Source organism: Homalodisca vitripennis, chromosome 2, assembly GCF_021130785.1.
Source record: "Homalodisca vitripennis isolate AUS2020 chromosome 2, UT_GWSS_2.1, whole genome shotgun sequence".
Taxonomy (NCBI): Eukaryota; Metazoa; Arthropoda; class Insecta; order Hemiptera; family Cicadellidae; genus Homalodisca; species Homalodisca vitripennis.
The window spans coordinates 132,453,347-132,477,766 of record NC_060208.1 but is presented as its reverse complement, the minus strand read 5'-3'; the positions used below and the strand labels follow the sequence as shown (position 1 = coordinate 132,477,766).

The 24,420-nt window shown below is 30.5% G+C and overlaps 2 protein-coding genes across 5 annotated transcripts in view; one reads left to right on the top strand and one right to left on the bottom strand.

The window, feature by feature from the left end:
• Positions 1-24,420, bottom strand: part of LOC124354747 (COBW domain-containing protein 1-like) — a 225,382-nt gene that overhangs the window by 145,142 nt on the left and 55,820 nt on the right. The window lies entirely within an intron of this gene.
• LOC124354750 (alpha-tocopherol transfer protein-like) lies at positions 688-15,408 on the top strand. Of its 4 annotated transcripts, none has more exons than XM_046805425.1 (7): positions 695-1,087; positions 2,857-3,003; positions 7,604-7,772; positions 9,168-9,429; positions 11,903-12,013; positions 13,181-13,283; positions 15,158-15,408. In XM_046805425.1, exons 2-7 carry the CDS (start codon positions 2,865-2,867, stop codon positions 15,310-15,312), a joined length of 939 nt encoding a protein of 312 aa, XP_046661381.1. In that variant the 5' UTR covers positions 695-1,087; positions 2,857-2,864; the 3' UTR covers positions 15,313-15,408. The 4 variants fall into 4 exon arrangements, with proteins under 4 accessions (XP_046661384.1, XP_046661383.1, XP_046661381.1 ...); XM_046805426.1 differs by having other exon boundaries at positions 695-1,211; XM_046805428.1 differs by lacking the exon at positions 7,604-7,772 and having other exon boundaries at positions 688-1,211.

The window sequence follows — 24,420 nt, the reverse complement described above, 5'->3', positions numbered from 1 at the left end:
GGAAAATAAAGATTAAGAAATATGTAATAGCAGAAAAAATTTCAAATCAGCTCAAATACACTAAACGCATGTATTATACGATGTGAAAAAGATGTAAATGACTTATACTACTAATATAACCACATAAAATATTTGTAGAAGGTAGAATGATGATTTTACAATGTTGTGTGACTCATAAACATTAAAATTAAAAGTGGTCTAAGGATAGCCCACTCATTTTATTCAGCAAGACCAAGTAAAGCATCCATCATCTTCCTTGATATTTTACTTTCCTGCTTGTCATAATAGAGTTTACTTTTTTTCATCATCACTATTAAATTAATATTAGCAAAATTAATATTAAATATTAATAGTTTCAGCTTAGTTTGTCACAACTGTGTTATCTACTGTCATTTTTATTTACATAAAATTTTAATATTTTGTCACAATTTATTATTTAATAATTAACTTGGTTTTTAATCAAAGAGGTGTTCTGTCATATAAATTGTATTATCATAGATTATAATATAATATTATTTTATTTATTGTATTAATTTATAAAAGAATTCCTTTTTATATAATTTTGTTTTAGTTTGCAAGCCTTAGGAGGCGGCGATATGGCTTTACTTCATTGTTTTTAATAGAATACTGCACTGTATTATTACAGTGCAATAATCTACATTCTGTATTTGCAGCTGATCATTATTAGGTACTGGATTCTGTTGTTAGCAAATTTCCAAAGTTCTTTTTCATTTTTTAACTCAAACCATATTTAATTGTTAGAAATAAATTATTATTATTACATATAAACTTTGGAACATAGGGGTGGTTTTGGGCTCTGGAGGTAATGTTTTGTGATATTATGTAGAAATTTTCCTTAAGTGCAAACAAGAAGACAATTATGATAGGCCGATAATTATTGAGCAAGGTTTATTATGCTATTGCTGAGGGAACAAGAAATAATGCAGACTACTGTTAATCAAGGTTATTCAACAAAACCTCCACAAGTGAGACCAGTGGATAGTGAAGGACAGCAAGAACATTTCGCGTGCTGTCCTGATATTTTATGTTAGTACACATCTCACTGTACACATCATAACAACTCAGTGTAAGTTCTCATTCTCAACATATAGTTATAAACATATTCTGTCATAAAACCATTTTCCACGGTATCATCTTCTTCCTATTATTAACCTCCTTCTCTTACAATAGAAGATTTTCATCATATTTTTGTGAGTTATTATACAAGTAATACAGTAAAACCACTGTTTATAATAATTAAAAGATCTTATGTACAACTACAAACTATAGTAGGTTTCTGTAACTTAACTTTAGGTTCTTAAATATTATTATTATAGTTATTTTATACAAACAATTTTAAAGTACTTATTAATAACTTTGTTCAAATTTATATGTAAAAATGTAAGTGCAGATAAAAAACTATTTATCTATGTTGTTTTTTGTGTGTAATTGTAAATAAAAATATAAATCTTTTCATTAAATAATACTGTATTCACAAATGTCCCAAAGTATCAAGTTCTTGTAATAATCTTAATAACTTTAATTCAGCATTCTATACTAAATAGTATCAACTACAGTTTTGGTATTTAATTTAGTTTAAAATGTACACTGGCAAGGAATCATACTATATCTTACATAAATTTAATAATGAACTATTTTTATTTTGATCTGAATATTGTTTTAAATTCAAGTTACATAGAAGTAACTATGTAGTTCAAGCATATATGAAGTGTGTTTTAATCCGTCATCGGTTGAAAATCACAACTGTCATATTCGCTCGTTTTGACAATAGTTTATTAGTAGAGTATGTTTAGAAAAAAAATACTTTTTGTATTTAAATTCCACTTATGACATGATTACTTATTGATTTATTTATTTAACAGTAACAAATTAGTGATAATATATTTGAAGACCTAAAAATAACTAATTCAATCTGAGAAAAAACAGCATTAAAATTATTATTGAAAGGGCTAATATTACAAAAGAACCATATTACAAAAATAAAAATAATTAAATTGCATATTAACAATCTAATGACATTTACATAAAATTACTAACTGTTTTACTAATTGAAAAAAGTAACTAAAGTTTTTTAGCTGCATAATAACAACAAAAACTGTTAGTTGCACTTGGTCAAACCGACCAATGCTGTGTTGATTCATTCCATGGTTACTCCCAACTTAAACTGGTTTGCAAAATTCTACACACCTGCCTGTGCCTGTACTGTACCTTCCCAACAACAAAGACATGACTGGAGAGGCCGGTCCATCCAGAACACATTGTATAATAAATGAAAATGTTTTATGTTTTTCAAAAAGAGATTGATGTGCGATCATCAACTAAAAATAAATAAACATAAAGTTTGTGGTACACTCACTCTTCGACAATATAGCTAAATTTCATGATTTCATAATAGATGGTACAGTGTACTAAAAGATTTTTTAGTATATAAAATAAATATGATAGACAAAATAGTTTACACTTTCAGAAAAATGATAGTTAAAAACACATAAACATTTGAACTTCTGTTTTTGGTCAAATTAATATTTAAACCAGGATAAAAAATGGTTTTGATTTTAGAAAAATGTACATGTAGGTCTTATTTGTGAATAACGTAAACAGTAAATTTTTCACATCCAATAAACTATGATTTTTTTCTCAATTTTTAAATAGAATTACATAACCCTGCATGTTCTGAAGTACTGTGTTAAAAATGTATATACCAGCTAAATGACTAGCATAAGAGAGTGTAAATCCTGCTACAAAAGATTTCAAAATGTAAAAAATCATATGTCATAACAATCACTAACAAATAATATTGTGACTTTAAAAAACACTTATATTCTGAATTTTCAGAAAACACAATGTCTATAGCTCCTATTACTGAGGAACAGAAGAAATGTGTGATGAAAGACATTGGTTACGATGACACTCAAATGCAAAACAAAATTCAGCAAGTAAAGGAATGGATGAAAAAACAACCACACCTACCACAACTTCCAGGTGATGTGATATGAAAAATATCCATTGTGAAAATTTACCTTTAATTTAATATTTTCAACTGAGTATTCATTTTGGTGATGTGTTGGTTGATCCAATAGGAACATCTAAAAGTGTCCAAATTGAAAAATATCAGAGTTAGAAATGCTGTTTTTTAGAAAGTTAGACTTACCAGCCTTAAACAACATAGTTAACAGGGGGCTGGAAAATTTACTGAAGCCCAGAGGTGAACATCAAAAGGCTGAAAAAACTAAAAATTTTAAAGTTGAAATTAGCATTGCAATTTTAATATTTTCATGTTTTGAGTATAAATAATCATAATAGGAAAGAAAATGCAAGTTAAGTAGTAGGACCAGCATTAAAACTCCTTAATTTGAATGTTCCATAAGTCCCTCCCTCCATCATAACTTTTGAATGTTTGAGAATGTTGAGGTTGAGGGAATAACTCATCAATAGCTCTTAATGTGACAAAACAAAAAAAACCAAGAAAATAACTTTCTCACCACTAGTCCAAAATGCATAACGTTTGAAAAAAAAAACACTCTAAATCTAATGAGATGTAATGTTGCGTTGAGTCTACTTAAAAACCTTAAATTTTCACCATTATTCTTCTTTTATAAAGACCTTTATAAATGGGGTGTCAAATAATGTAATACTGTCACAAGTATTTAACTTACACTTAACTCTCTATTTTTGAGGGAAGGGTTTACATTTTTAAAGTGTAAATCGATTTTGTCATCTTATTTTAATACATTTTATATATATATATATATATATATATATATATATATATATATATATATATATATATATATATACCATCTGATAAAAGTTAAAATTGTACTTTTATTCAAATTGTACTTATATTCAGTAGAGTACCCCTTAAAACTTTTGAGCTTTTCTCCATCAGTAATTTTGGCAAGAGGGGAGCAATTATGAAATCTATAAAAAATATTCTCAGACAATGTTATTACAAATCCCAAAACAAATTTGATAGTTCTCAACCATTCAAATACTAAGTTTGGAGACTGGGTCCTTTGGTACAACCAGAATTTGCTACTTACGGATCCTAAGCACGTGCTTCTTTGTATAAGCTTTATTATTGTCAGAATGGAATATAATAATACAGATCACAGTTCAAGAAAATCCCACAACTACAATTTTTTACAAAACAAATTTACTTCTTAGTATAAATACTTTTTTTACAAATTCTAGTTGATATTATCTGTTAATATATTTAAGTACACCTAATGGAATAATAAGTAAATTAACAACACAAAAGCATACGTTTTTTTAGTGAATACACCATATTCCCAAGTGCATAAATGGAAATGTGATAAAAAAAGAATTCATGCATTGTATTACAGTTCAATATATTTGGGTATACTTTTCAATTGCTAGTACAGTTGGGTTATAAGATCTTTAGGTATTTTGGAAAAATAATTATAACTATGTTTCCTTATCTCATCTCATGAAATACAAATTCTGTGTTAATAGTTTATTATCAGTATGTACTTAATTTTTAACAAACAGGATATGGAAAATAGCAACATAGGCTATTCTTACTAGAGCATCTAGATACTAACTCTCTATCTCTTTCAACGCCAACATTCATAGAGTATGGATACAAAGTTTTATCGAGATTATAGTCTGCATGGTTAGTTATCTAAAATGCCTCATATTTGGATGATGCAATGTTCAATAGTCTCATTTATGATTGATGCATCGTGTTTATGTTGTATTTCGTATTTTGGTAGTCTGTAGCATTGAATGATAGTTCAGATGATTTAGTAGTTTTTGTTTACGTTGAGTGTAATTGTTACCTGTTTCTAGGTTACAATTACATTATTTATTTGTTATTACATTTTATTATATTCAATTAGTGTATACAAATTTGGGAAAATATATAATAGGGGATAGAGTGCAATAAGCGGACCCGGTTTTTTATATCGTTAGTACAATCATTGATACTTCAAATGTGGGTTTATATCAAATGTGGGTATATAAATCATATCTAAAGTCATAATCACACTCATATTTTAAATTAAAATAATTAATATAATCTTATAAACAATAAATGAGTTCTAACCATCAAACAAACAATAAAATTAGAACTGGAAATATGAAAAACTCATAAATAATAATGAAATAATAACAACATAAACATTTATAACAGGAAATACTAAATATGTGTAATTATTTATGTTTTCTCATGGGTAGCAATGATTAACCCGCTTTCGAGAAGTTGTTGAAGCATCTTCTCCTGAAAACTCTACTTCTCTTATGTACAAATACTCACAGAGATGATCTGCAAGCAGGTCGGCTGGTATGCCACTTTTTAAACTTAGTTCATGGTCCTTCACGAGTTTTCGACTGTCTGTTATTATCTATAAAAAAAATGTGTTTATCATATGAAAAGTTGTTTATAGTTTATACAAGTTAGTAATTGTTAAAAAATCATAATTGGTTAGTGATATCAAAAGTTATAATTAAGTAATATCGTTTGTTATTATTGATATAAAAATCTGGGTCCGCTTATTGTACACTACCCAAAGATAGGTACTTCTGCAAAAATTGTGAAAAGGGAGACTATCCAACTTGCTTCAGTGCTTTTTTGTTTTGTCTTGTAAATAGTGTATATATAGTTTTGAAGTAAATATGAGATATTTTCATGAACCAAATATTTTATTGTATGCCAGTTTAGTACCTGATTTACTTTTTAAGCAAAAAATAATTAAAACAAAAATTGTATATGTAGAACAAAAACTAGTTAAAAACATGCAAATCTGAACCGTTGTCAAAAAATGGAAAATTTGCTGTACTTTAACTTCTAAGAAAGGTAGGATTACCAATGTGTTTGTATTTACTCATAGATAAATCTAGAATACCATCCAAATCTCAACTTAGATGCTAGATTTGTTTAACTGAAGATTTTCAATGATGCATAGTCAATGTTTTTAATAACTTTTTACAATTTAATTCACTAATTTTTGTAAAGGAAATGTAGTTTTGAGTTTACACATGATATGTACAGTTAGTTAGAAGCAAAAATATACAAAATTTAACTAGATATTTTGAAAAATTAAAAAAAGTTGTGTTTTAACTAAAAGCATGCTTTATGATAAAAAAAAACACCCTGGCATATTTAGCATATACCTGTGAAATATGACTGGCACTCAATGGGCTAAATACTGAATATTCGACTCAAGAATGCATCTTTCTCTTATATTCAACTTATAGCCCAGACTTTTATAACAGAAAGAGTATAGAAGTTGAATTTGAAACTTGGCCTGTAATTATGCACACACAATTTCATAATTTTTTTTTAATGTTCCAAATGAAGTTGTGTAATAGTATAATATGCCCAGGTACAAATTTAGAGCCAGTAGTTGGTATATGTATAGGTTGAAAAATCCATTGTATCTAAATTTGGGCCATTCCGATTTGTCATCTATAAGAATCATAAAGTGATGTTCTTTTCATAGATTGTCAATCTCAATGTACATTGCAAAAAATCTATTTATAACTTTTAAATTGTATTTTAATATATTATAATAAATATTTAGTACATTTCTATTAAAACATCAGGTAAAACTATTTTTAAAATAGTTAAATTCTAACTATTATAATTTCAAATGTGAAAAATTGAGTACAGTAATATATTATTATTGAAGATTAAGGAAAATTAAAAACAACAACCATTGTTGGTGTTTAAAGAGTATGTCTAATAAAATGTTACAATAATTACCAGGTTTTAGTACAAATAATTTGAATGAAAACTAAATTTGAATATAAATTGTCAAGTTAACCGCACACATTGTTGACGAGAAAAGTGATTCATTTTCCACAAACGTAAAACTTGAATCTGGCTATAACTATTGAATCAAACTGTTGAAAATAACATGGAATTTTCAGCTAATGTTCCTCAAAATTCCACATTTTTAGCCCTAAGATTTGCTTTACTCAACTATAACTACTCTCGTTTTCAATTTAAATTTGGGTCCATCTTTTGTTCACAAAATATGCTTACCATCCTTAAATGATGAAGTACTTGATTTTAATACGAGTAAAGAACAAGATGAGGTAGGTTCAAAACATTCCTAGATTTCCATTATTACACTTATTAAGCAGGTGTTTGCTAAAGGGTAATATAACTACCTGTGGTTAGCAACAATACTGGTGAAACCATCAAGTTATTCTGCATTTTTCCTTAACATTTTATTCTTTTATGAAAGTAGGGCAGGTTGTTTCTGAAAAAATTACATTTACTTGAAGAAGACTTGAAATTTAGTATTTAGAGTAACAAATGGTGTTTTCTTAAACTAAGATGATATGATAGTAAGTGGAGGAGATGCAAAATTTTGATCATACTTAAGAGAATTGTTGGTACGAATATCATAACAATAAATATCAATGCCATTATCTCTTAAATTGAAATTTCATATGAGAGATAACACTTTATTGTTTTCCTCATGATGACACATTGTGAACATGCATCATTGTGTTTGTGCAGGGCTTCATAAACATTTTTGAGGGTTAAAAAAAGTTGAGATTTTGCAGTTAAAAGTGCAATACCCTCATACTAATTTCACAGTTATTTCAGATGAGATATACGACACCTTTATATGTTCATTTTTGATTGGAACAAAAATGAGCACTGAAAGAGCAAAGTACAAACTAGACACATTCTACGCCATGAGACACCAATTTCCGGATGTCTATCTCAACAGAGATCCAACAATGAAAGATGTCAGGGACAGTGTTGATAAAATGTGAGTTTAACTGTTTATCAAACTTAGGTATAGTATAACTTCATGTAATTAAAATTTGACAGCATAAAATCTTGCTGAATTACGACTGTCTCTTAGACTGATTCAAATTTTAACCGATGACAAAAATGACAGGAAACGAATATCATAACAGCATTATAACAGTATGGAGCATGATAACAACAACAATTAATAACTAAGCCAAGATTTGAAAATGTTGTATATTTACATTCTAGCATATTAACTGTAGAGTTACATTTTATTCACTTGAACAAAAATTCTTTGTTTATAGCAAAGGGGTATTTACAATTCAAATACATGTGCACACGCACATATGCACTTGCACACACACACACACACACACACTCAACTATAACTACTCTCTTTCTCAATTTAAATTTGGGTCCATCTTTTACTCACAAAATATGCTTACCATCCTTACATGATGAAGCACATGATTTCGATATGAGTAAAGTACCTAAGGTAGGTACACACACACACATTTTATATTAAGTAAAATTAATTTATATTCCCCACTATCTGTTAACATTGAACAATGAATGAATAATTTCAATTTATTATATCATTGAATTTTGTTGTAATTAGGTTGAATAGATGTAAAACTTGTATAATGTTGCTTGTTATGGTTTGAGAGAGAACAAGTATCAAGAACAAACTACTGACTTTGAATACAGTTTTCAATATTGTATAAAAGCTGGTAGAAAGAGACCAAACAGAGTTTAAAGAAAATTGACAACAATTAAAAAAATTTGTTCATGATTGTCGTCAATTATTATTTAAAGATTATTAGCATATAATAAAGATGGAGAGGAATGGTAGACATGGAGAGACTGGAACCAATTTACTTAAAACCCTCTTTATTTACACCTTAAACATTCTAAATTAATTACATGAAAATATTGTATTTTGACTGAACAGTTTTGATACAAGGAGCGATCAGTATAATATTAAACTAAACTAGTATAATAAGTTGTCTCTTCACAAAATTTGTATTACTGGAAAATTTACCCAAATAATGTTTTATAGAAATATGTGTGATTAAGATTTCCCATTCCTAAGTATATATGAAAAAACCAAAGCAACTGTTTTACACTTCCACACCTAAACTCCACTTCCCACACTAAATTCAGCTTAATAAACAAATTACCTTGGAATGACAAAATAAGAAATTATTATTTTTAAGGAAAAAATATGTTAATGGGGATGCTGTTGTTGCAACTGTCCATTCTCATAGTAGAAATGATCATTTCAAAAGTCACAATCAATATTCTTGAATGCAATGGCCCATCTCACACAGAAGTAACAGATTAATAATTATAGTTCTAATGCACAGACTCAATACAACCAATAATTTATAAACTATGAGTTTTTTTTCAGACGATTTATGCATTTATCGGAGATGACACATGACGCTATTGGAATCTATATAATATCGTTCAATCCTGACAAGGACAACAGGTGTGCAGCCAAAGACATAAAAAATTTGTATAAGCGCATAACAGCAGTACTTGATTTCATTTTACTACACGCTACTTATAACAGTGGAGTCTACACCATTTGTGATTTGTCTGGATTGTCTGCATCACACCTCACTGAGCTACCTTGGCTCTACATGCAGAAATTTACTGCTCTCGGTCTGGTGAGTGTTGGTAAAATCATTAATCTTATTGCACTAATGAATATTACGTATATGAAGTTGTAATATAGGGGTGACATATTAACTTAAACATAAAAATAATAGTTTAGTTATTTTTTGTACTTTATGGATTTAATTTTATACATATGATATAAAACAAAGGAACTGACTGAGTTTCATTTTCTGCTTATATAATATTGAATAAATTAATGACTGTAATTTTGGTATTCAGGAGGAGATTATCCACGTAAAAGGAGGAGTAGAAGAAGTTATTGTGGCAGTATAACAAGTTTAATTTATATTTTCAGCTATAAATATCAATTTTGGGACAACCTAAATAAAAAAGGTGTTCCTGGATAAATCCATGTACCATTGTGTATGATTAAAAGCATGAGCTGTGAACAATGAATGATTTAAATTTGGGAGAGAATGTGTACTAAGTGAATGCATATATAATTTTATCCTGCAATCAAAGACAGTTAACATTATTAGGCTTCCTAACTAAAAAAATTTAGAAAATACCATCATTTTCTGAAAAACAATCTTCTAATGATTTTGAGTAAATGTTGAATATTTATAGTTTGTTAGATATTTAACTAAATTATATAAACTGTATCTATATTTATGAAAAAAAAAACTTTTTTATGCAATCTAGTTGAAACTGTGATAGAAACTGTGTGGATGGTTAAATGTTGATTACATTTGGCAAATCAGTTCAATTTCAAGTATTTCCAGGAAACATTTTCATTTTTCAAAATATTTTTATCTTAAAATAACATTTTAAACAAACCCTAAAATAAACCAAAGAATCATGATGTTTACTTATTAAAAAAAATATCATTTATTGTTCACAAATCTGTGTAATTTCCTTACCCTCTACTAATTATTACAGAGTTTTCATTAAAAAAATTGTGAGGTTTTAAATATGATTTTAATATAAACAGAATTACTTATAGAATTGTTATTTATTCATCAAAAAATATTTTTACATAATTAATACATTTTTATATGAACTCCATTGGTAAATCTATATATATATATATATATATATATATATATATATATATATAATCAATATTTAAGTTCTGCTCAAAACGCTGTTTATTTTCATTGGCGATTGTCATTGCTTGAGTAATTCTGTTCTTTGAGTGATATAGATATTGAATATATTTGTCATGAACAATTTTTTTTAATACTCTCACAATACAAATTTGCAAGGTTTAGATTCCTTGGAAGGTCCTCCTTGATCTATCCATTAATGTCCAAAGTTTTCATCCAAAATCTCTGAGACAAATTATTTATGATAGTGCAGGGGTACATCATCTTATTCTTTTAATGTTTTTGAGTTTATCCAGTAGAGGAGAGCAATCATTTATTAACATATCAAGATACAAAATTCCATTAATCATCTTGACTCCAAAGAAGACAGAACCTAACACATGATTTTTATCACATCACAACCAAACAGCCACATTAGGTGAGTCACAATGTTTCTCAAAGAATTCATGTGTGTTTCAAATTCCTGCATGCATGGATTGTGCCTGTTAACCCACCCATTGATATCAATTGTAGCTTTGTCTGTAAAACTTATATCATCTAAAGATGATGTTTTTTCTTCAATCGTGTGCAACATTTCAAGATCAAAACTGATACGTTTTACACAGTAATCAGGTTTCAATTCCTTCAATAGCTTGATTTTATATGTGCGTAATTTCTGTCTTTCTCAGTCACACTTTGTGAACTGTTCTTCTTGAAATACTTAACGCTAAGCTTTGTCTAGAGGATGTCTTGATACTTCAGAGTGCTGATTGCCTAATTAGTTCAACCGATTCGTCTGATACTATTGATGTACTAGTAGATTTCTACTTTACAACTGATCTAGTTTCTTAGAAGTACTAGAACTAACATCATATTTGATTTTAATGGGGTAGATCTTTTCTGTATTTGCGTCAAATCCACACTAAAGTAAAAATTACAGTTTTAAATGTAGCCAGCAACAACTGATCCTGAACTGTTTTCTGATGCTTTTTCTGTATCAGAAAATATAGTTATGCACTAAACACGCTCTAACATAACAATAGAACAAATATTGTGGTTATAACAGCTCTTTTATTTTTAGAGACTCAAAACTATTGGAAATACACAAATATATATTACTCCAAAGTCCATCAGTTATGCTATGTATTAATAGTAACATTGTATTTACATTAAGAAATGTCAGTTTTATCGTTTGAAGGCGTTGAAGCCTCAAAATCAGAACATGATCAAACAAATTCTAGAATGTAATTTAATAAGCTCGGAAAACCATTCAATAAAGAGGTAAATAAAATTTAATATTTAGTATATTGTATATTTATTTTAGTTAAAATATATATACTTAACAGTTAAAACAGTGTTAAAATTCTTTACTTCTGTGTTTTGTAAGATAATTGTATTGTTTTACATTCAGCAAGCTACTTAAGAGTTAATGTTACAGGAAGCTCTTCCTGCCCGACTGAAGGGGATTTTTATCATTAACGCCCCCACCTTCTTTGATACTATATATAATCTGTTCAAACCAATCCTTTCAGAAAAAATGAAGAAAAGGGTAAGTGAAGTGTTTATGTATTTGTAATATTTGTAATATTGTAAAAGTTGTTTCTTGTTTTACAAAAAGAAACCTACTTAAAAAGAACTTTAAAAGGTAAAAGACTTTAATTATTAGTGACATTGCTAAAAAATCTTATAATTAAAAATGAATTGTTAAATGTCTTGCTTGAAAAGCGTTAATCTCCCGAACCGTCGGACTAATTTAGTTAATTCTGTTTTTATATTTGTTGAAGTCCACCTAATAATAATAGCTTTAACTTGTGCATATACAAAATTTCATTTTATATGTGTATATACATAATTTATTGTATTTTTATTTTTATGTCAGGCAAACAGAACTACTTTCTAAAAACCCTTACTGTCGGATTTGACAAGTTCAATTGGAAAATATTCTATACTTCATAATATAAACCAAATAGGCCAATTAAATCATTTAAATATTGGACTTTACATAAATGAAACATTTTTATCATTGTTATGAGCATAGAGAGTAGCAATAAAGTTCTTAAAAACACACCAATGTTTGTTAAACCAATTTTGATTGAGACAATGATTTAGTTAGCCGAATTATTTTTTTCCTAATTAGTTGGAACGATTGTAGAGTATATAGTATGAGTGCAACTGTGAAATATCAGATAGAAGATGCATTAAAACACATAAAGAAGGTTGCTATGAGAAGTATTTAACGGCTGGAATGTTGAACCATTTAACATTCCATTACAGCTGATTGTGTAATGCATTTCTTTGTTCAGATTCAACATAATTATTATATATATATATATATATATATATATATATATATAAATTATATATATATATATAAATTATATATATATATATAATTATATATATATAAATTATATATATATATATATATATATATATATATATATATATATAAATTATATATATAAATAAAACAGAAACTCATTTTAAGAAGTTTAATTAATTTATGAATTAAACAGTGATTTAATTTTCAAGGCCCCAAAATCTTGAATTTCACATTGAATCTAAATAGTTATAAATACACAAATGGTTTCCAAAAATGTAATCATTTTTTTTGGGGGAGGGATTGTCATGTAATTTTATATAATTGATTGATAAAATTGAATAATGAGTATTCAAACTACTCTTAACTTTTATTTTATAAATGTTCTTTTCACAGCTGCAAATTCTTCCTAACTACAAGGACCTTTACAAATACATTCCCAAGAGAATCCTCCCTTCGAACTATGGGGGTGATGGTCCCACTCTCGAGGAATCAAGCAGTAAGTCCTTCCTAACTTTTGGTACGAAATCAGTGATTGAACTGAACTGTTGGACACACCAAACAGTAATCATTTACACACATACATATGTGTTGTGTGCATACACACAGACACATTTACACCAATGTTCTTGTTATGTATTCATCTTTGTTTTATTCAATGTTGTGACATGTATGTTGTTACGGATCATTCTTTTAAGATAATCCTTATAGGTAAATATATTTCTGAGCACTATTATAATTTAATCTGAGTACTGATAGATCCCTTAAACTTTATGAAGACAGATGCAGCAATACATTAATAATCTCAAACAGATTAGTGACAATCAAATTGGTTCTCTTCCTTTCTGTGAATGATTATATTTCCAGAAACAGATTATTGTTAATATTGTTCAATTATTCAAAACAAATCTTTGCATGGAGTTTAATATTGATGATGGATGATTTGAAAGGATGATAAAAATTCAACATAATTTTATATATATATATATATATATATATATATATATATATATATATATATATCATAACAGAAACTCATTTTAAGAAGTTTAATTAATTTATGAATAAAAAAGTGATGATTATCCATCTAGATTCATCATAGGTAACAATTTACAAAATACAACAAATAAATAAATAATGAAAAATACAACATTTGATTGGTCTACAACACATGAATTTTTAGTACAAGTATGACACAACATCACTGCCGGCAAGTAACAGGATAACTTCGTTTTTTTATGAGGCCATGATCCAAACTGTCAAATGCTTTGCTCAAATCCATTAAATGTTCAACTACTTTTGACCATTCACAAAATTGTTTTCTTTGAGTTTGATCATGGCTGTTGTAGATTTTCCTTTTGTAAAGCCATTTTGAGAACTCTTTAGTGTGTTATGTTGAGCACAGTATTTGAGTAATCTCTCCAGAACTAGCCTCTCACAAGGTTTTTAAAAAGTTTACTTTAGTGATATCGGTCTGAAGTTATTAGGTTCACAGACATTTTCCTTCTTAAGCAAAGGACACTGCGGTTATTTTCTGGCTAATAGGAAAACTCCCTGGGGAAATAATTTTTTGAAAACTGCTGTCGAGCTGGAGGCAAGTTCTTCACCAGTTTTAACAATTTTTAGGAAATTTCTTTGATTCCAGCTGAGTTTTTAGGCTTTGTAGTTTGATGTAATACTTTAATTTATACTCATTTGAATGACAGGAAAATTATGGGATGCAGACACTATGGTACAGCTAAGGATACTTCTATTCTTGTCCTTAATTTGTTTTAGGATGCTACATTCACAAAAAAACTACTGAGGTGGTTTGCTACTTCTTCCGATTTTGTCTTTATTAACCCATCTATATCAAGGGTTATTTCTTTGTCAGGCTTTGTTTACTATGTCTGACTATGCCAATGATGTTCCAGACTGCCTTAAACTTGTTACCTGTTCTAGTGAGCTGATGCCCTTTGTCTTAGAGTTTTAAGACTGTGATCATATGCCTTCTTTCTTTCTTAAGTTTTGTCATCATCACTCCCAGTTATTTGAAATCTGTGTCGAAATTCTAAAAAGTATTTTTAAGTAAAAAAGTTTCTTCATTGGCAACAGTCATAAGTCAGCAGTATTATGGAGGGGAGACTCTATGCTTTTTGTAGAATATTATGTGCTTTCTCCCAACCTTTAAAACGCAACTTTAATAGCTTATTCCACTTCTTGGTTTCCTTACAGTAAATATTAAAAAAACATTCTCGTTTCAAACCTAGTGTTATACACCATCAACATAACATCTAAATTAAGGTACAATGTAAAGGGCAAATTAACACATAAATAATATATGAAATATGTTCTGATTTTTTTATATTAATATATATTATGTAAATGTTGCAGGAGAATGGCAGAAAACCATAGAATCGATTCGTGACTTCCTCATTGAGGATGGAACAAGAATCACTGATGAATCCAAACGACCAAAAGAATCTCACAATGATTGTGGACAGGTATTTGGTGTTGACGGAACCTTCAACAAATTAGCAATTGACTGAACTAAAATACATTACTTTCAATCAGAAGAGAGGTTTTCGTTACACAAATTATGTGATATAAAAAAGAAATCAAATAAAAATCTTTGGCAATGTTCATTAGACTATTTGATATACGATCCAAGTATTTTTTTAAGCCCATAGCCCAAAATTTGTGTATAAATAAAGTGCAAAATGAGTGGATGCCCTCTGTAGTTCTGTTACTACTTTGTAGTCCATATAATTTTTAACAACATTTTACAATTTTCCAAACACTTTTGAGGCTTGAGACTCCTAATTATTTCCAACATTAATTTTCCTTAAAGTTTGAAATGTTCAGAACTCAAATTTCTTTTAAAAGGGGGAGATGAGTAATTCAGATAAACATAAAAGAGTCTCAACAATTCTCAAATTTTCTAAAACCTTTGAAAGATTGGCGGATGGTCATTCATAAAATCTTCTGGGAAATTTTATATCTGACCAGTTAGAATTTTGTATACACCACAGGCACAGTAGATGTTGTTTTATGATTTTTTCAAGGTTTTTGATATTTGTGTGTTGGCAATGATATCCTTCTTCTAAAGCTTTTGTAATTTTAGAAGTGACAATTTTCTGAGTGCGACTCCTATGTGGAAAGCTGTCAACAAAGAAATTAAAATGTAATATTTTATCTATATCTACATAGAAAAAATATTAAAATCAGTGTGCAACAAGGGTATACTTTGAGGTCTTTATTATTTATTTATATATAAATGGCTTGCTAAATCATGGTTTCAATAAACTTAAACTGTACACAGATAAGACAATTACTTAATTAGTATATTAAGTGGCTGCTCTCCTTCAATGTATGTCTCAGGACTGCCAAGATTTTTAAAGGCAGCTGCTTTTATCATTTGTTCTGCCAGTGCTTAGACTAACCAACAGTTATTTCATCCGCGAAAATTAGGACAGCAGGTTTTATGGTTCTATTGAAATGACTTTTAATATGTTTTGGAAGATCATTAATGTATAGGAGGAAAAGTAGGGATCAAAGGGTAGATCCCTGAGACACTCTGGTCTTTGATAACAGAAAAATCTGAAAAATACTGTTGGGAATTATTGCGGATTTCAACACATTGAATGCGCCCCAGAAAGTAAGTTTTAAACCACTAAAGTACAAATCCTCAAAATCCATATCTTTCAAGTTTATTAGCAAGTATATGATGATCTACAACATCAAATGACCTGCTGAGGTCACAAAAAAGGCCAAGGGTGTGCTCTTTACAATCAAGAGATAATATAACTCTTTTTATAGAGTTAGCTATGGCCAGTTCGGTATTTTATGGTTTAAAGCCAAATTGACATGGGGTTAGAATTTTACTCATTTCCAGGAAATCATAAATTCTTCGATGCATCTTTTTTTCAAATACCTTTGCAAATATTGGGATTATGGCTATTGGTCTGAAGGAATCGGGATCAAACATTTTGCAACTTTTTGTTAAAAGTCTAATGTTAGTTACTTTTAGGCCAAATGGAAATATCTCTTCATTTAAAGAACTACTAAAAAGATGAGTGAGAATAGTAAAGGGTTCAGAAACAAACTCCTTTAAAGGAGAAATTAAAAATATGAAAATATTGTTTAATTTAAAATGTTTAATGAAGGAAGTGCTTTTGGGATTTAATTGTAGCTGACATTTAAAAAAAGAAAGACTGATTTGACTGTATTTGAAATGACAGAGGGTTGATGTTGAGAACGTTTAGTGCAGGGGAGTGATGAATGAGCCAATCTATCGGCCACATTAATGAAAGTATTATTACGAGATAAGGCAACAGGAAGGGATCGGTAATATTATCTCTCTCTCAATTTCTAGTTTACACACCCCTTTTAAAAACTTCTTTTTAGATTTGCAGCTATTAATGACCTCCTAAGTTACCTGCAAGGTTACTGCTTTTAGAAATGGATTGGAAGGCCCATCCAAATTTACTTTCAGCGATAAGATAGCGGTGAAGTCCCTTAGAAGTCTATAGTAAGCCTTGAGCTCAGGAGGACCGCAATGCTGCAAAAAAAAGGCATCCTGCAGCTGCCACGGGCCCTCCATTACCTGCCCAGTCAGCCTCCATGATCTCCAAGGACCAGTCAGAACTTTATTTACAATAGGAAATGACATTTCAAGGAAGTTCATGAGCATGTCATTGAATTTACAAAATTTGGTCTCAATTGATAATTCCAATAAAACACTATCCAAGTTTCTCTTTGAAGAAATTTTCTGAAAATCGCTTTGTTATGATTAGTGTATTTTCTTGTATGAAAATTTTCTTTTCAGTGGATTTAAGCAACTTCTTTGTGAAAAAATTTATTTTTGACCTTCATGGTAAGACAAACATGTAGGAACAACATGAGACTTGAGGTAAGAACACTGAAAATTGGTGATAATAATATTATCCAGACAAGACCCTTCTTTTTCAGATTTGTTAGTAATCTCGTGTATAGTAGGGATGAGATCAAAGCTATTCAAGAGGTCCTTGAATAAAAAGCTGTCTCGGGACGATTCAGGAATATTAATGTTAAAATCTTCTAAGAGAAGAATTTTGTTCTTCTCTTTTGAAAGATTAGTTAACATATTCGACATCTCGTCAAAGAAAATATTCAATTGTCTGTTCAGAGATCTATATAGACATTTATAGATCGCAGTTCCGGGAAAGAGACCACCGCCACCTCCAAATGATGTGTCTGACTGTGCTGTACTACGTCATCTTGAGATTTCACAAGCCAGGGAACATTGTTTTTCCTCAGTAAGAACAGCAGTACCACTACGAATAAGATTCTGCTTACCAAAGGATGATACAAGATGGGATGATTTCACTTGCCGGATTCGAGTCCCGGCAGAGCAAGTACTTTTTGTGATTCAATGTTTATTGAAATTAAATTAGTCTATTGCCATTTATAAAAATTTAAAGAATGTAAATCAAAGACGTTTGATAGGTATTTAGTGTTCCGATCATATGCTTGTATGGTTATTTAAACACAGATGTAACAGAAACGGCCAAATACAAAATAACTGAATTTTAAAAATTAAGGGCTATGTGGTGTAATGGTAGCACATTCACCCGGCAAGTGAGATATCTGGGTTCGGGTCCCGGTGGAGCAAGTACTTTTTGTGATTCAATGTTTATTGAAATTAAATTATATATTCTAGTTTAAAATAATTCAACCAATATTTAAACAAAACCTAGCATGAGTTTTTACATTTTGGCATTAAATTTGTTATAAACAGAATATTAATATCACTGAAAGTTTCCAGATGTGGGAAAATGTTTACACTGTCAAAAATATTGAATTTGGCTGATAAAAAATTTAATTTATTTAATCTATACTTGCATGGATGCATGTAGAAGTATCAGACACATCACAAGTAGTTGTATGGTCACTTGAATATAAATAATTACAACATAGCCTTCACCGTCAGTCCATTTTCACGGAAGGTAAACAAACCTTCCTCCAATAAAGAACCATTTTAGGCTGATTATGCATCTTTATGAAGTACGAGAACATGGAAATGTTTCGGCACTCACTGTAGGTGGATTTACTATTTTTTGAATGGCTACAACCCTAAACTAATGTATAATTATATATTTGATGATAAGACATTTACTTGAATAGATTTAACCATTCATAATTGTGCATGTCAAATATATTCCTCAAAAAATCATCTATAAAATGATAATTTCATAGTTTAACGTTTTTAATACATTTCAATTATCAACCAGTTGTTCAAAATTAGAGTGACATGATCAATTTCATTCTTTAGGGAAATGAATTTATTAATTTCAAAAAAATGTAAATTGTGTGTAATCAGATTTTCCAGATGAATTTCTCTATTTTATTATTGTTTAAAGGGAGTATTCTTTGCACACCCTGTGAGGTTTATAGCTGTGAACCTTTGTCTGTGTGTTTCTATCTTTTGAGCTGAACCATAAAAATTTTCAGTCCTATAAGGTAGGAGTACGCCACACATAACAGGCTTCACTGAGGTTCCCAGTACCGCATTTCCCTATAGGCCCACTAGGCCCAGGCCTAGGGCACAAAATTTTAGGGGGCGCATAAATTTTAAAGTACACAAAAGAAAAAAGTTTGCGGCGGGCGGGTGGTGTTGGCGCTCGGCGGGGGTGGGTGGCCAAGGTCAACTAGGTCCGGGGTGCGACGTTGACTCCCCTTTTGACAAATGGTTGAAGTCGTCCAGCCAGCCACTCCACGAGACAGTAGCTAATTGCATTGCACCTGTTAGTCAGTAGTCACTGTGTATGTGTTTTGGTTGTCGGCCATTGACCGCGTCCCCGACGTGAAGTGTGTTGTCAGTGTTGTGATTGTGATTGTGAATCTGTATAAGCTGTTAACTACAAGCAGGTCTTGGTTTTATATTTTTTTACTCATTTATTGTAACTGTCAGACTCGTATATTAATCGTATATTATGCTATTAAGAGTCAGTTCTTGTTCTTTATGATAGTTAGTTATTTTTAGTGTAGTGGCTTGAGATGCGACGACTGTTTTAATAATTAAGTTTTATGTCTGCGTTGGTGAAGAGTGATAGGTGAAGTTTTACTTTCTCACATATACTATAGTATAGAGAAAGTATTGTGATTGACGTGATTGTAAAAAAATCGAATTTTTTTTGAAATTTTAATGGAATTATCCGTTTTTAGGTTCCCCAGAGTAAAAAAAATGGGTTTTACTTTTACAAAATGTCTGTATATATGTCTGTCTGTGTGTCCGTTATCCCGATGTACAGCAAAAACTACTGGTCCAATTTTGATGAAATTTGGTATATTTATGTCAATTGGGCTTGGGCTCTCATGGATGCACGAGGAAGGCTTTTGAAATATTCCACAATAATAAAATGTAATTTTAGGGAAAATAACGACTTTTAAAAACAGGTTTTTTTGCATTGATCAATAATTTTTACTTTATTGATTACAAAATTAATACCATCATTCAAACTAGCGTAAAAAATACATAAACAAGGACTTGATGTTTTTTAATACCTCACTTAAGATTTACTCAGCAAAGCAGCACATTCACTGTTTGTTAATAAATACAACGTTTTAGAAACTTTTAATTTACAAAATTAGCTTTTATCCTGGGCCTCACGGACACGTTGCCGGATACCACTATATAGTTTGTTTTGAAGCACAGGAGGAAGTGAGCCAAAAATAATTGCCATTAAAATTTTTATTTATATAGGCCTATATGGGCACAACAACTGTTGACTGAAAACATACACTTGTAAAATTTTGTATGTAGATTACTTGTTTGATTCCTGATTTGTAGGTCTAAATTAGTTAACTGGTTAAGTGGTAGAACGGTTTAGAAAACTACCGTAAGTTGGGTTTTATCAGTTATCACATTTTTTTTTTCGTATAAAATACGTTTTGATCGATTGCAATTGTATAAAAAAACATAACAGTTTTTTAATCGTAATTTTAACATATCCTAAACTCAGTACTATTGTTTACAAAGTATTCTTTATCGGGTAAATATTTACATAACATGGCTTCTTATGGGCGAAAAATTCAGACATTTTCTTAATAACATATAATTATTTTCAATAAAATTGCAACATTTTAAAAATAAGGGTGGGGTGAATTATTGTTTTAATTACTTTTATAAATCTTAGGGATTATATTTGTTCATCCGAAGAATTTAAGGATGGGGTCGAATTTTCTTAAATGCAAAGAAAGTTCTAATGCTTCCAGTAAAGTGTTCATGTTTGAGTGTCATAATACACTGTTGTATTTGCGGAAATTTCAAACATTTGATGAAAATTTCAATAGAAACTGAAATCTGTATACTGTATCACTGAAAAATCTGTATACCGGTAATAATAATGAGATTGCAATAATCTGCTTGTGGTTGATAGCTTAAGTGTGTACGTTCTTACTGTTTACATAATTATATTGGTATAGGCTACAACAATTTAAGTTGAAATATGTTTTCTACTCCACATTAATATAACAAAAACAACAATGTTTTAAAAAAAACTAAGTGGTGCTGGATTTTCGAAGAAGAGCTAAACAAAAAGAAGATAGAATGAACAGATATTATCTAAAGTTCCGAAAATTAGTGGTTATTTTCTGACAGGAAAGAAACAACCCTGTTCAGTTGCTGTTGCATCTTGCTAGTGAAAGTGTAACTTTTTGGCACCCAAAAGTCAGAACCTGGTCGATGTAGTTGAACATGAAGGTGTTGGTGTTTTTAATGCCAGTGTAAGTGTTGCTTGTCCAGTTACTGTAGAAATTAATGTTAGCAGAATTCGGGAAGTCAGATCGTGGATGATGTACTTGAATGATGAAGGTGTTGTTTGTGTTGGTGTTGCCAATTCAGAGAACTTGCAAAGTCTATGGACTTATTTTAGAGGCAGAGCCAGAGTCCCAAACAGAAATAAATATATCTAATGACACTGCTTTGTGGAACATAGACGATTAAAACTAGAGAAACACATAGTTAAAAATGGGTTCAAACAAAATGTTGAAGCTGATTTTTTGGCTTCTGAGCGGATTTACGGGGTACAAAAAAAAAGGTGGTGTTACTAAGGGTTATTTTGAAAAACGCCTTAAGAATGGTGAAATTAAAACCTGTGATTGGATTGTTTACTCTTCTTCAAAGGCATCAGTTTTTTGTGCTTATTGCAGACTTTTTGGGCACCCTGCACCTGCATCCTCTTTATATGAAGAAAGGATTTAATGACTGGAAAAAATGCTGTAGCCGTACTTACAGTCTCATGAAAACTCTCCCGCCCACCGAAATTCGGTTTTTTATCTTATGTTAGTAGAGCTACAGTAGAAAAACCGCATCATAGACAAAAAAAGATTGTTGAAGCTTGTGAATCTGATATAAAATATTGGCGTGAAGTTTTAAAACGCGTTGTTGCGACCATTAAATACCTTGCTACTAGAGGTTACCCCTTCAGAGGATCAGACAATTTATTCGGTTCAAGCAGAAACGGTGCATATATAGGCGCACTTGAAACTATTGGCACAATTTGATCCATTTCTTATCCCAGCATATATCTAACAAAAATGCCTACAAAGGCCAAGGTAGTACATCTTACCTTTCACATTTCACTTGCGATGAAATAATTTTTAATAATGGGCAAACACTGTGCCCAAAAAAATTATCCGAGAATTGAAGGAAGCTAAATACTACTCCATAATTGTGGATTCCACCCCAGATATTGCCCATGTAGATCAACTTACTGTAGTTGTGCGATTATGTCTTGCCCAATGGAAGGGGACACTGCGCCAGTTGAGAGGTTTTTACAGTTCCTCCTGCAAACACTGCGACAAGTATCGGAACAGTTGGCTACAGCTTTGTTGAAAATCTTAGAGTGTCAAATGGTATTAATATAAAAGATTGTCGTGGGCCAGAGTTATGACAATGCATCTAACATGGCAGGAGTGTACTCTGGTCTTCAAGCCAGAATTGAAGGAACAATGTCCACTGGCAAGATTACATTCCATGCTCCTCACACTCCTTGAACTTAGTTGGAGTAGCTTCAGCAGAGGCAATGAAAATAAAGCTGTAGCATTTTTCGACCTAGTGCAGGGGATATACAATTTTTTTTCTGCTTCAACTCATCGCTGGGAGATTCTCAAAAGTATCCTTAAAGATAGATTCCCAGTTGTAAAATCACTTTCAGTTAACCAGGTTGGTCAGCTCGGGCCGACGCCCCTCAAAGCAGTTTATAATTCATTCACAGAAATAATAAAGGCACTAGAATCCATAATAAATTATGTAAATGAAAAGCCTGCAACTCGACAAGAGGCCAAAAAGGAATAAAAAAAAATAAAATGATGAAACTTGAAAAACGCCTTCTTACTTATCCTTTTGGAAAGAGGTAATGGAACGATTTTTGGATGGTAAATGCTACTCTGCAACGCGGAAAGTATCGACCTTGGAACCGCAGGAGCACTATTTGACTCGCTCAAATCTTATGTCAATCAACTAAGAAACAAGTTTGACGAATATGCATCAGCATCAGCAAAAAGTTGGCTAACACAGGTGATTGGGGGGAAAGAAGAGCAAGAATACGGAACATTTTTTTTGATGAAAAGCAACAACAATGAAAATAACGAGCTGTTGACCCCAAAGAAATGTTCCGAAGTTAACATGTTTTTCGTAAATTGTAGATAGATTATCTACAGACTCGACAAAAGGGCAAAACGCTTACACGGGCGTCGAGCACAAGTTTGGATTTTTGTTGAAGTTGGAGACATTGGAGACAACGTCATCAAATCAAAATGCAAAGAGCTAGTTGAAAACTCTACAAAGATGATTTGGAAGAATGCTTCTTAGATGAATGTGTCCAATTTAAGTTCTATTTAAAAGTGAAAACTCAGAGAGGGAAAGGGAAAACGAAATAAGACGAAACAGAAAACCATTCTTCAAGACTCTTCTCCAATTAATTTATGGCAAGAGCTTGCAGCACATATTTCCAACCATGGAAATTGTTTTTAAGAACAGTTTTAAGTATAGCTGTCACCAACTGCAGCGGTGAACGCTCGTTTTCTGTCTTAAAACGAGTGAAAAAAAACCATTTACGAAACTCTCTAAGCAGTGCAAATTAAATGCAATTTCTGTTTGACGATAGAATCCGACCTCACTGAAAGCCTGGACGTAGAAGAATTTAAGGCGCTCTTTGGTCTGTAGGCCTAGGGGCGCCGAATTTGTAAATGCGGCCCTGGAGGTTCCATGCATAATTTCAAGTCTATATATCATAGGATAGGCTTCAATGACTCTCAGCCAAATTATATGGTTAGATATGCAACATCATATAACTCATTCTTGTCTATGTAGAAATGAAGTTTCATACATAATTTGAAGTATACAGATGACATCTTTCTCGAGATATCATGTTGTATAATGCATTAAATTTTTTATCATTAAATTGGGTTTCCTGTCTTTGAATAATAAAAGTCTCCACACCAAGTGACCATAAAATGATATTGAATGTGTTGGGATAGTTGGCTACATGCGTTCATATGTCACATGTTAAATTCTCTTATAAGTATACTGACCTTGTTCATAAATTTATTTATTCTGCTATATATATATTTTTTTTTGTTACCATCATGGTTACCATGCACCATCAAACTCA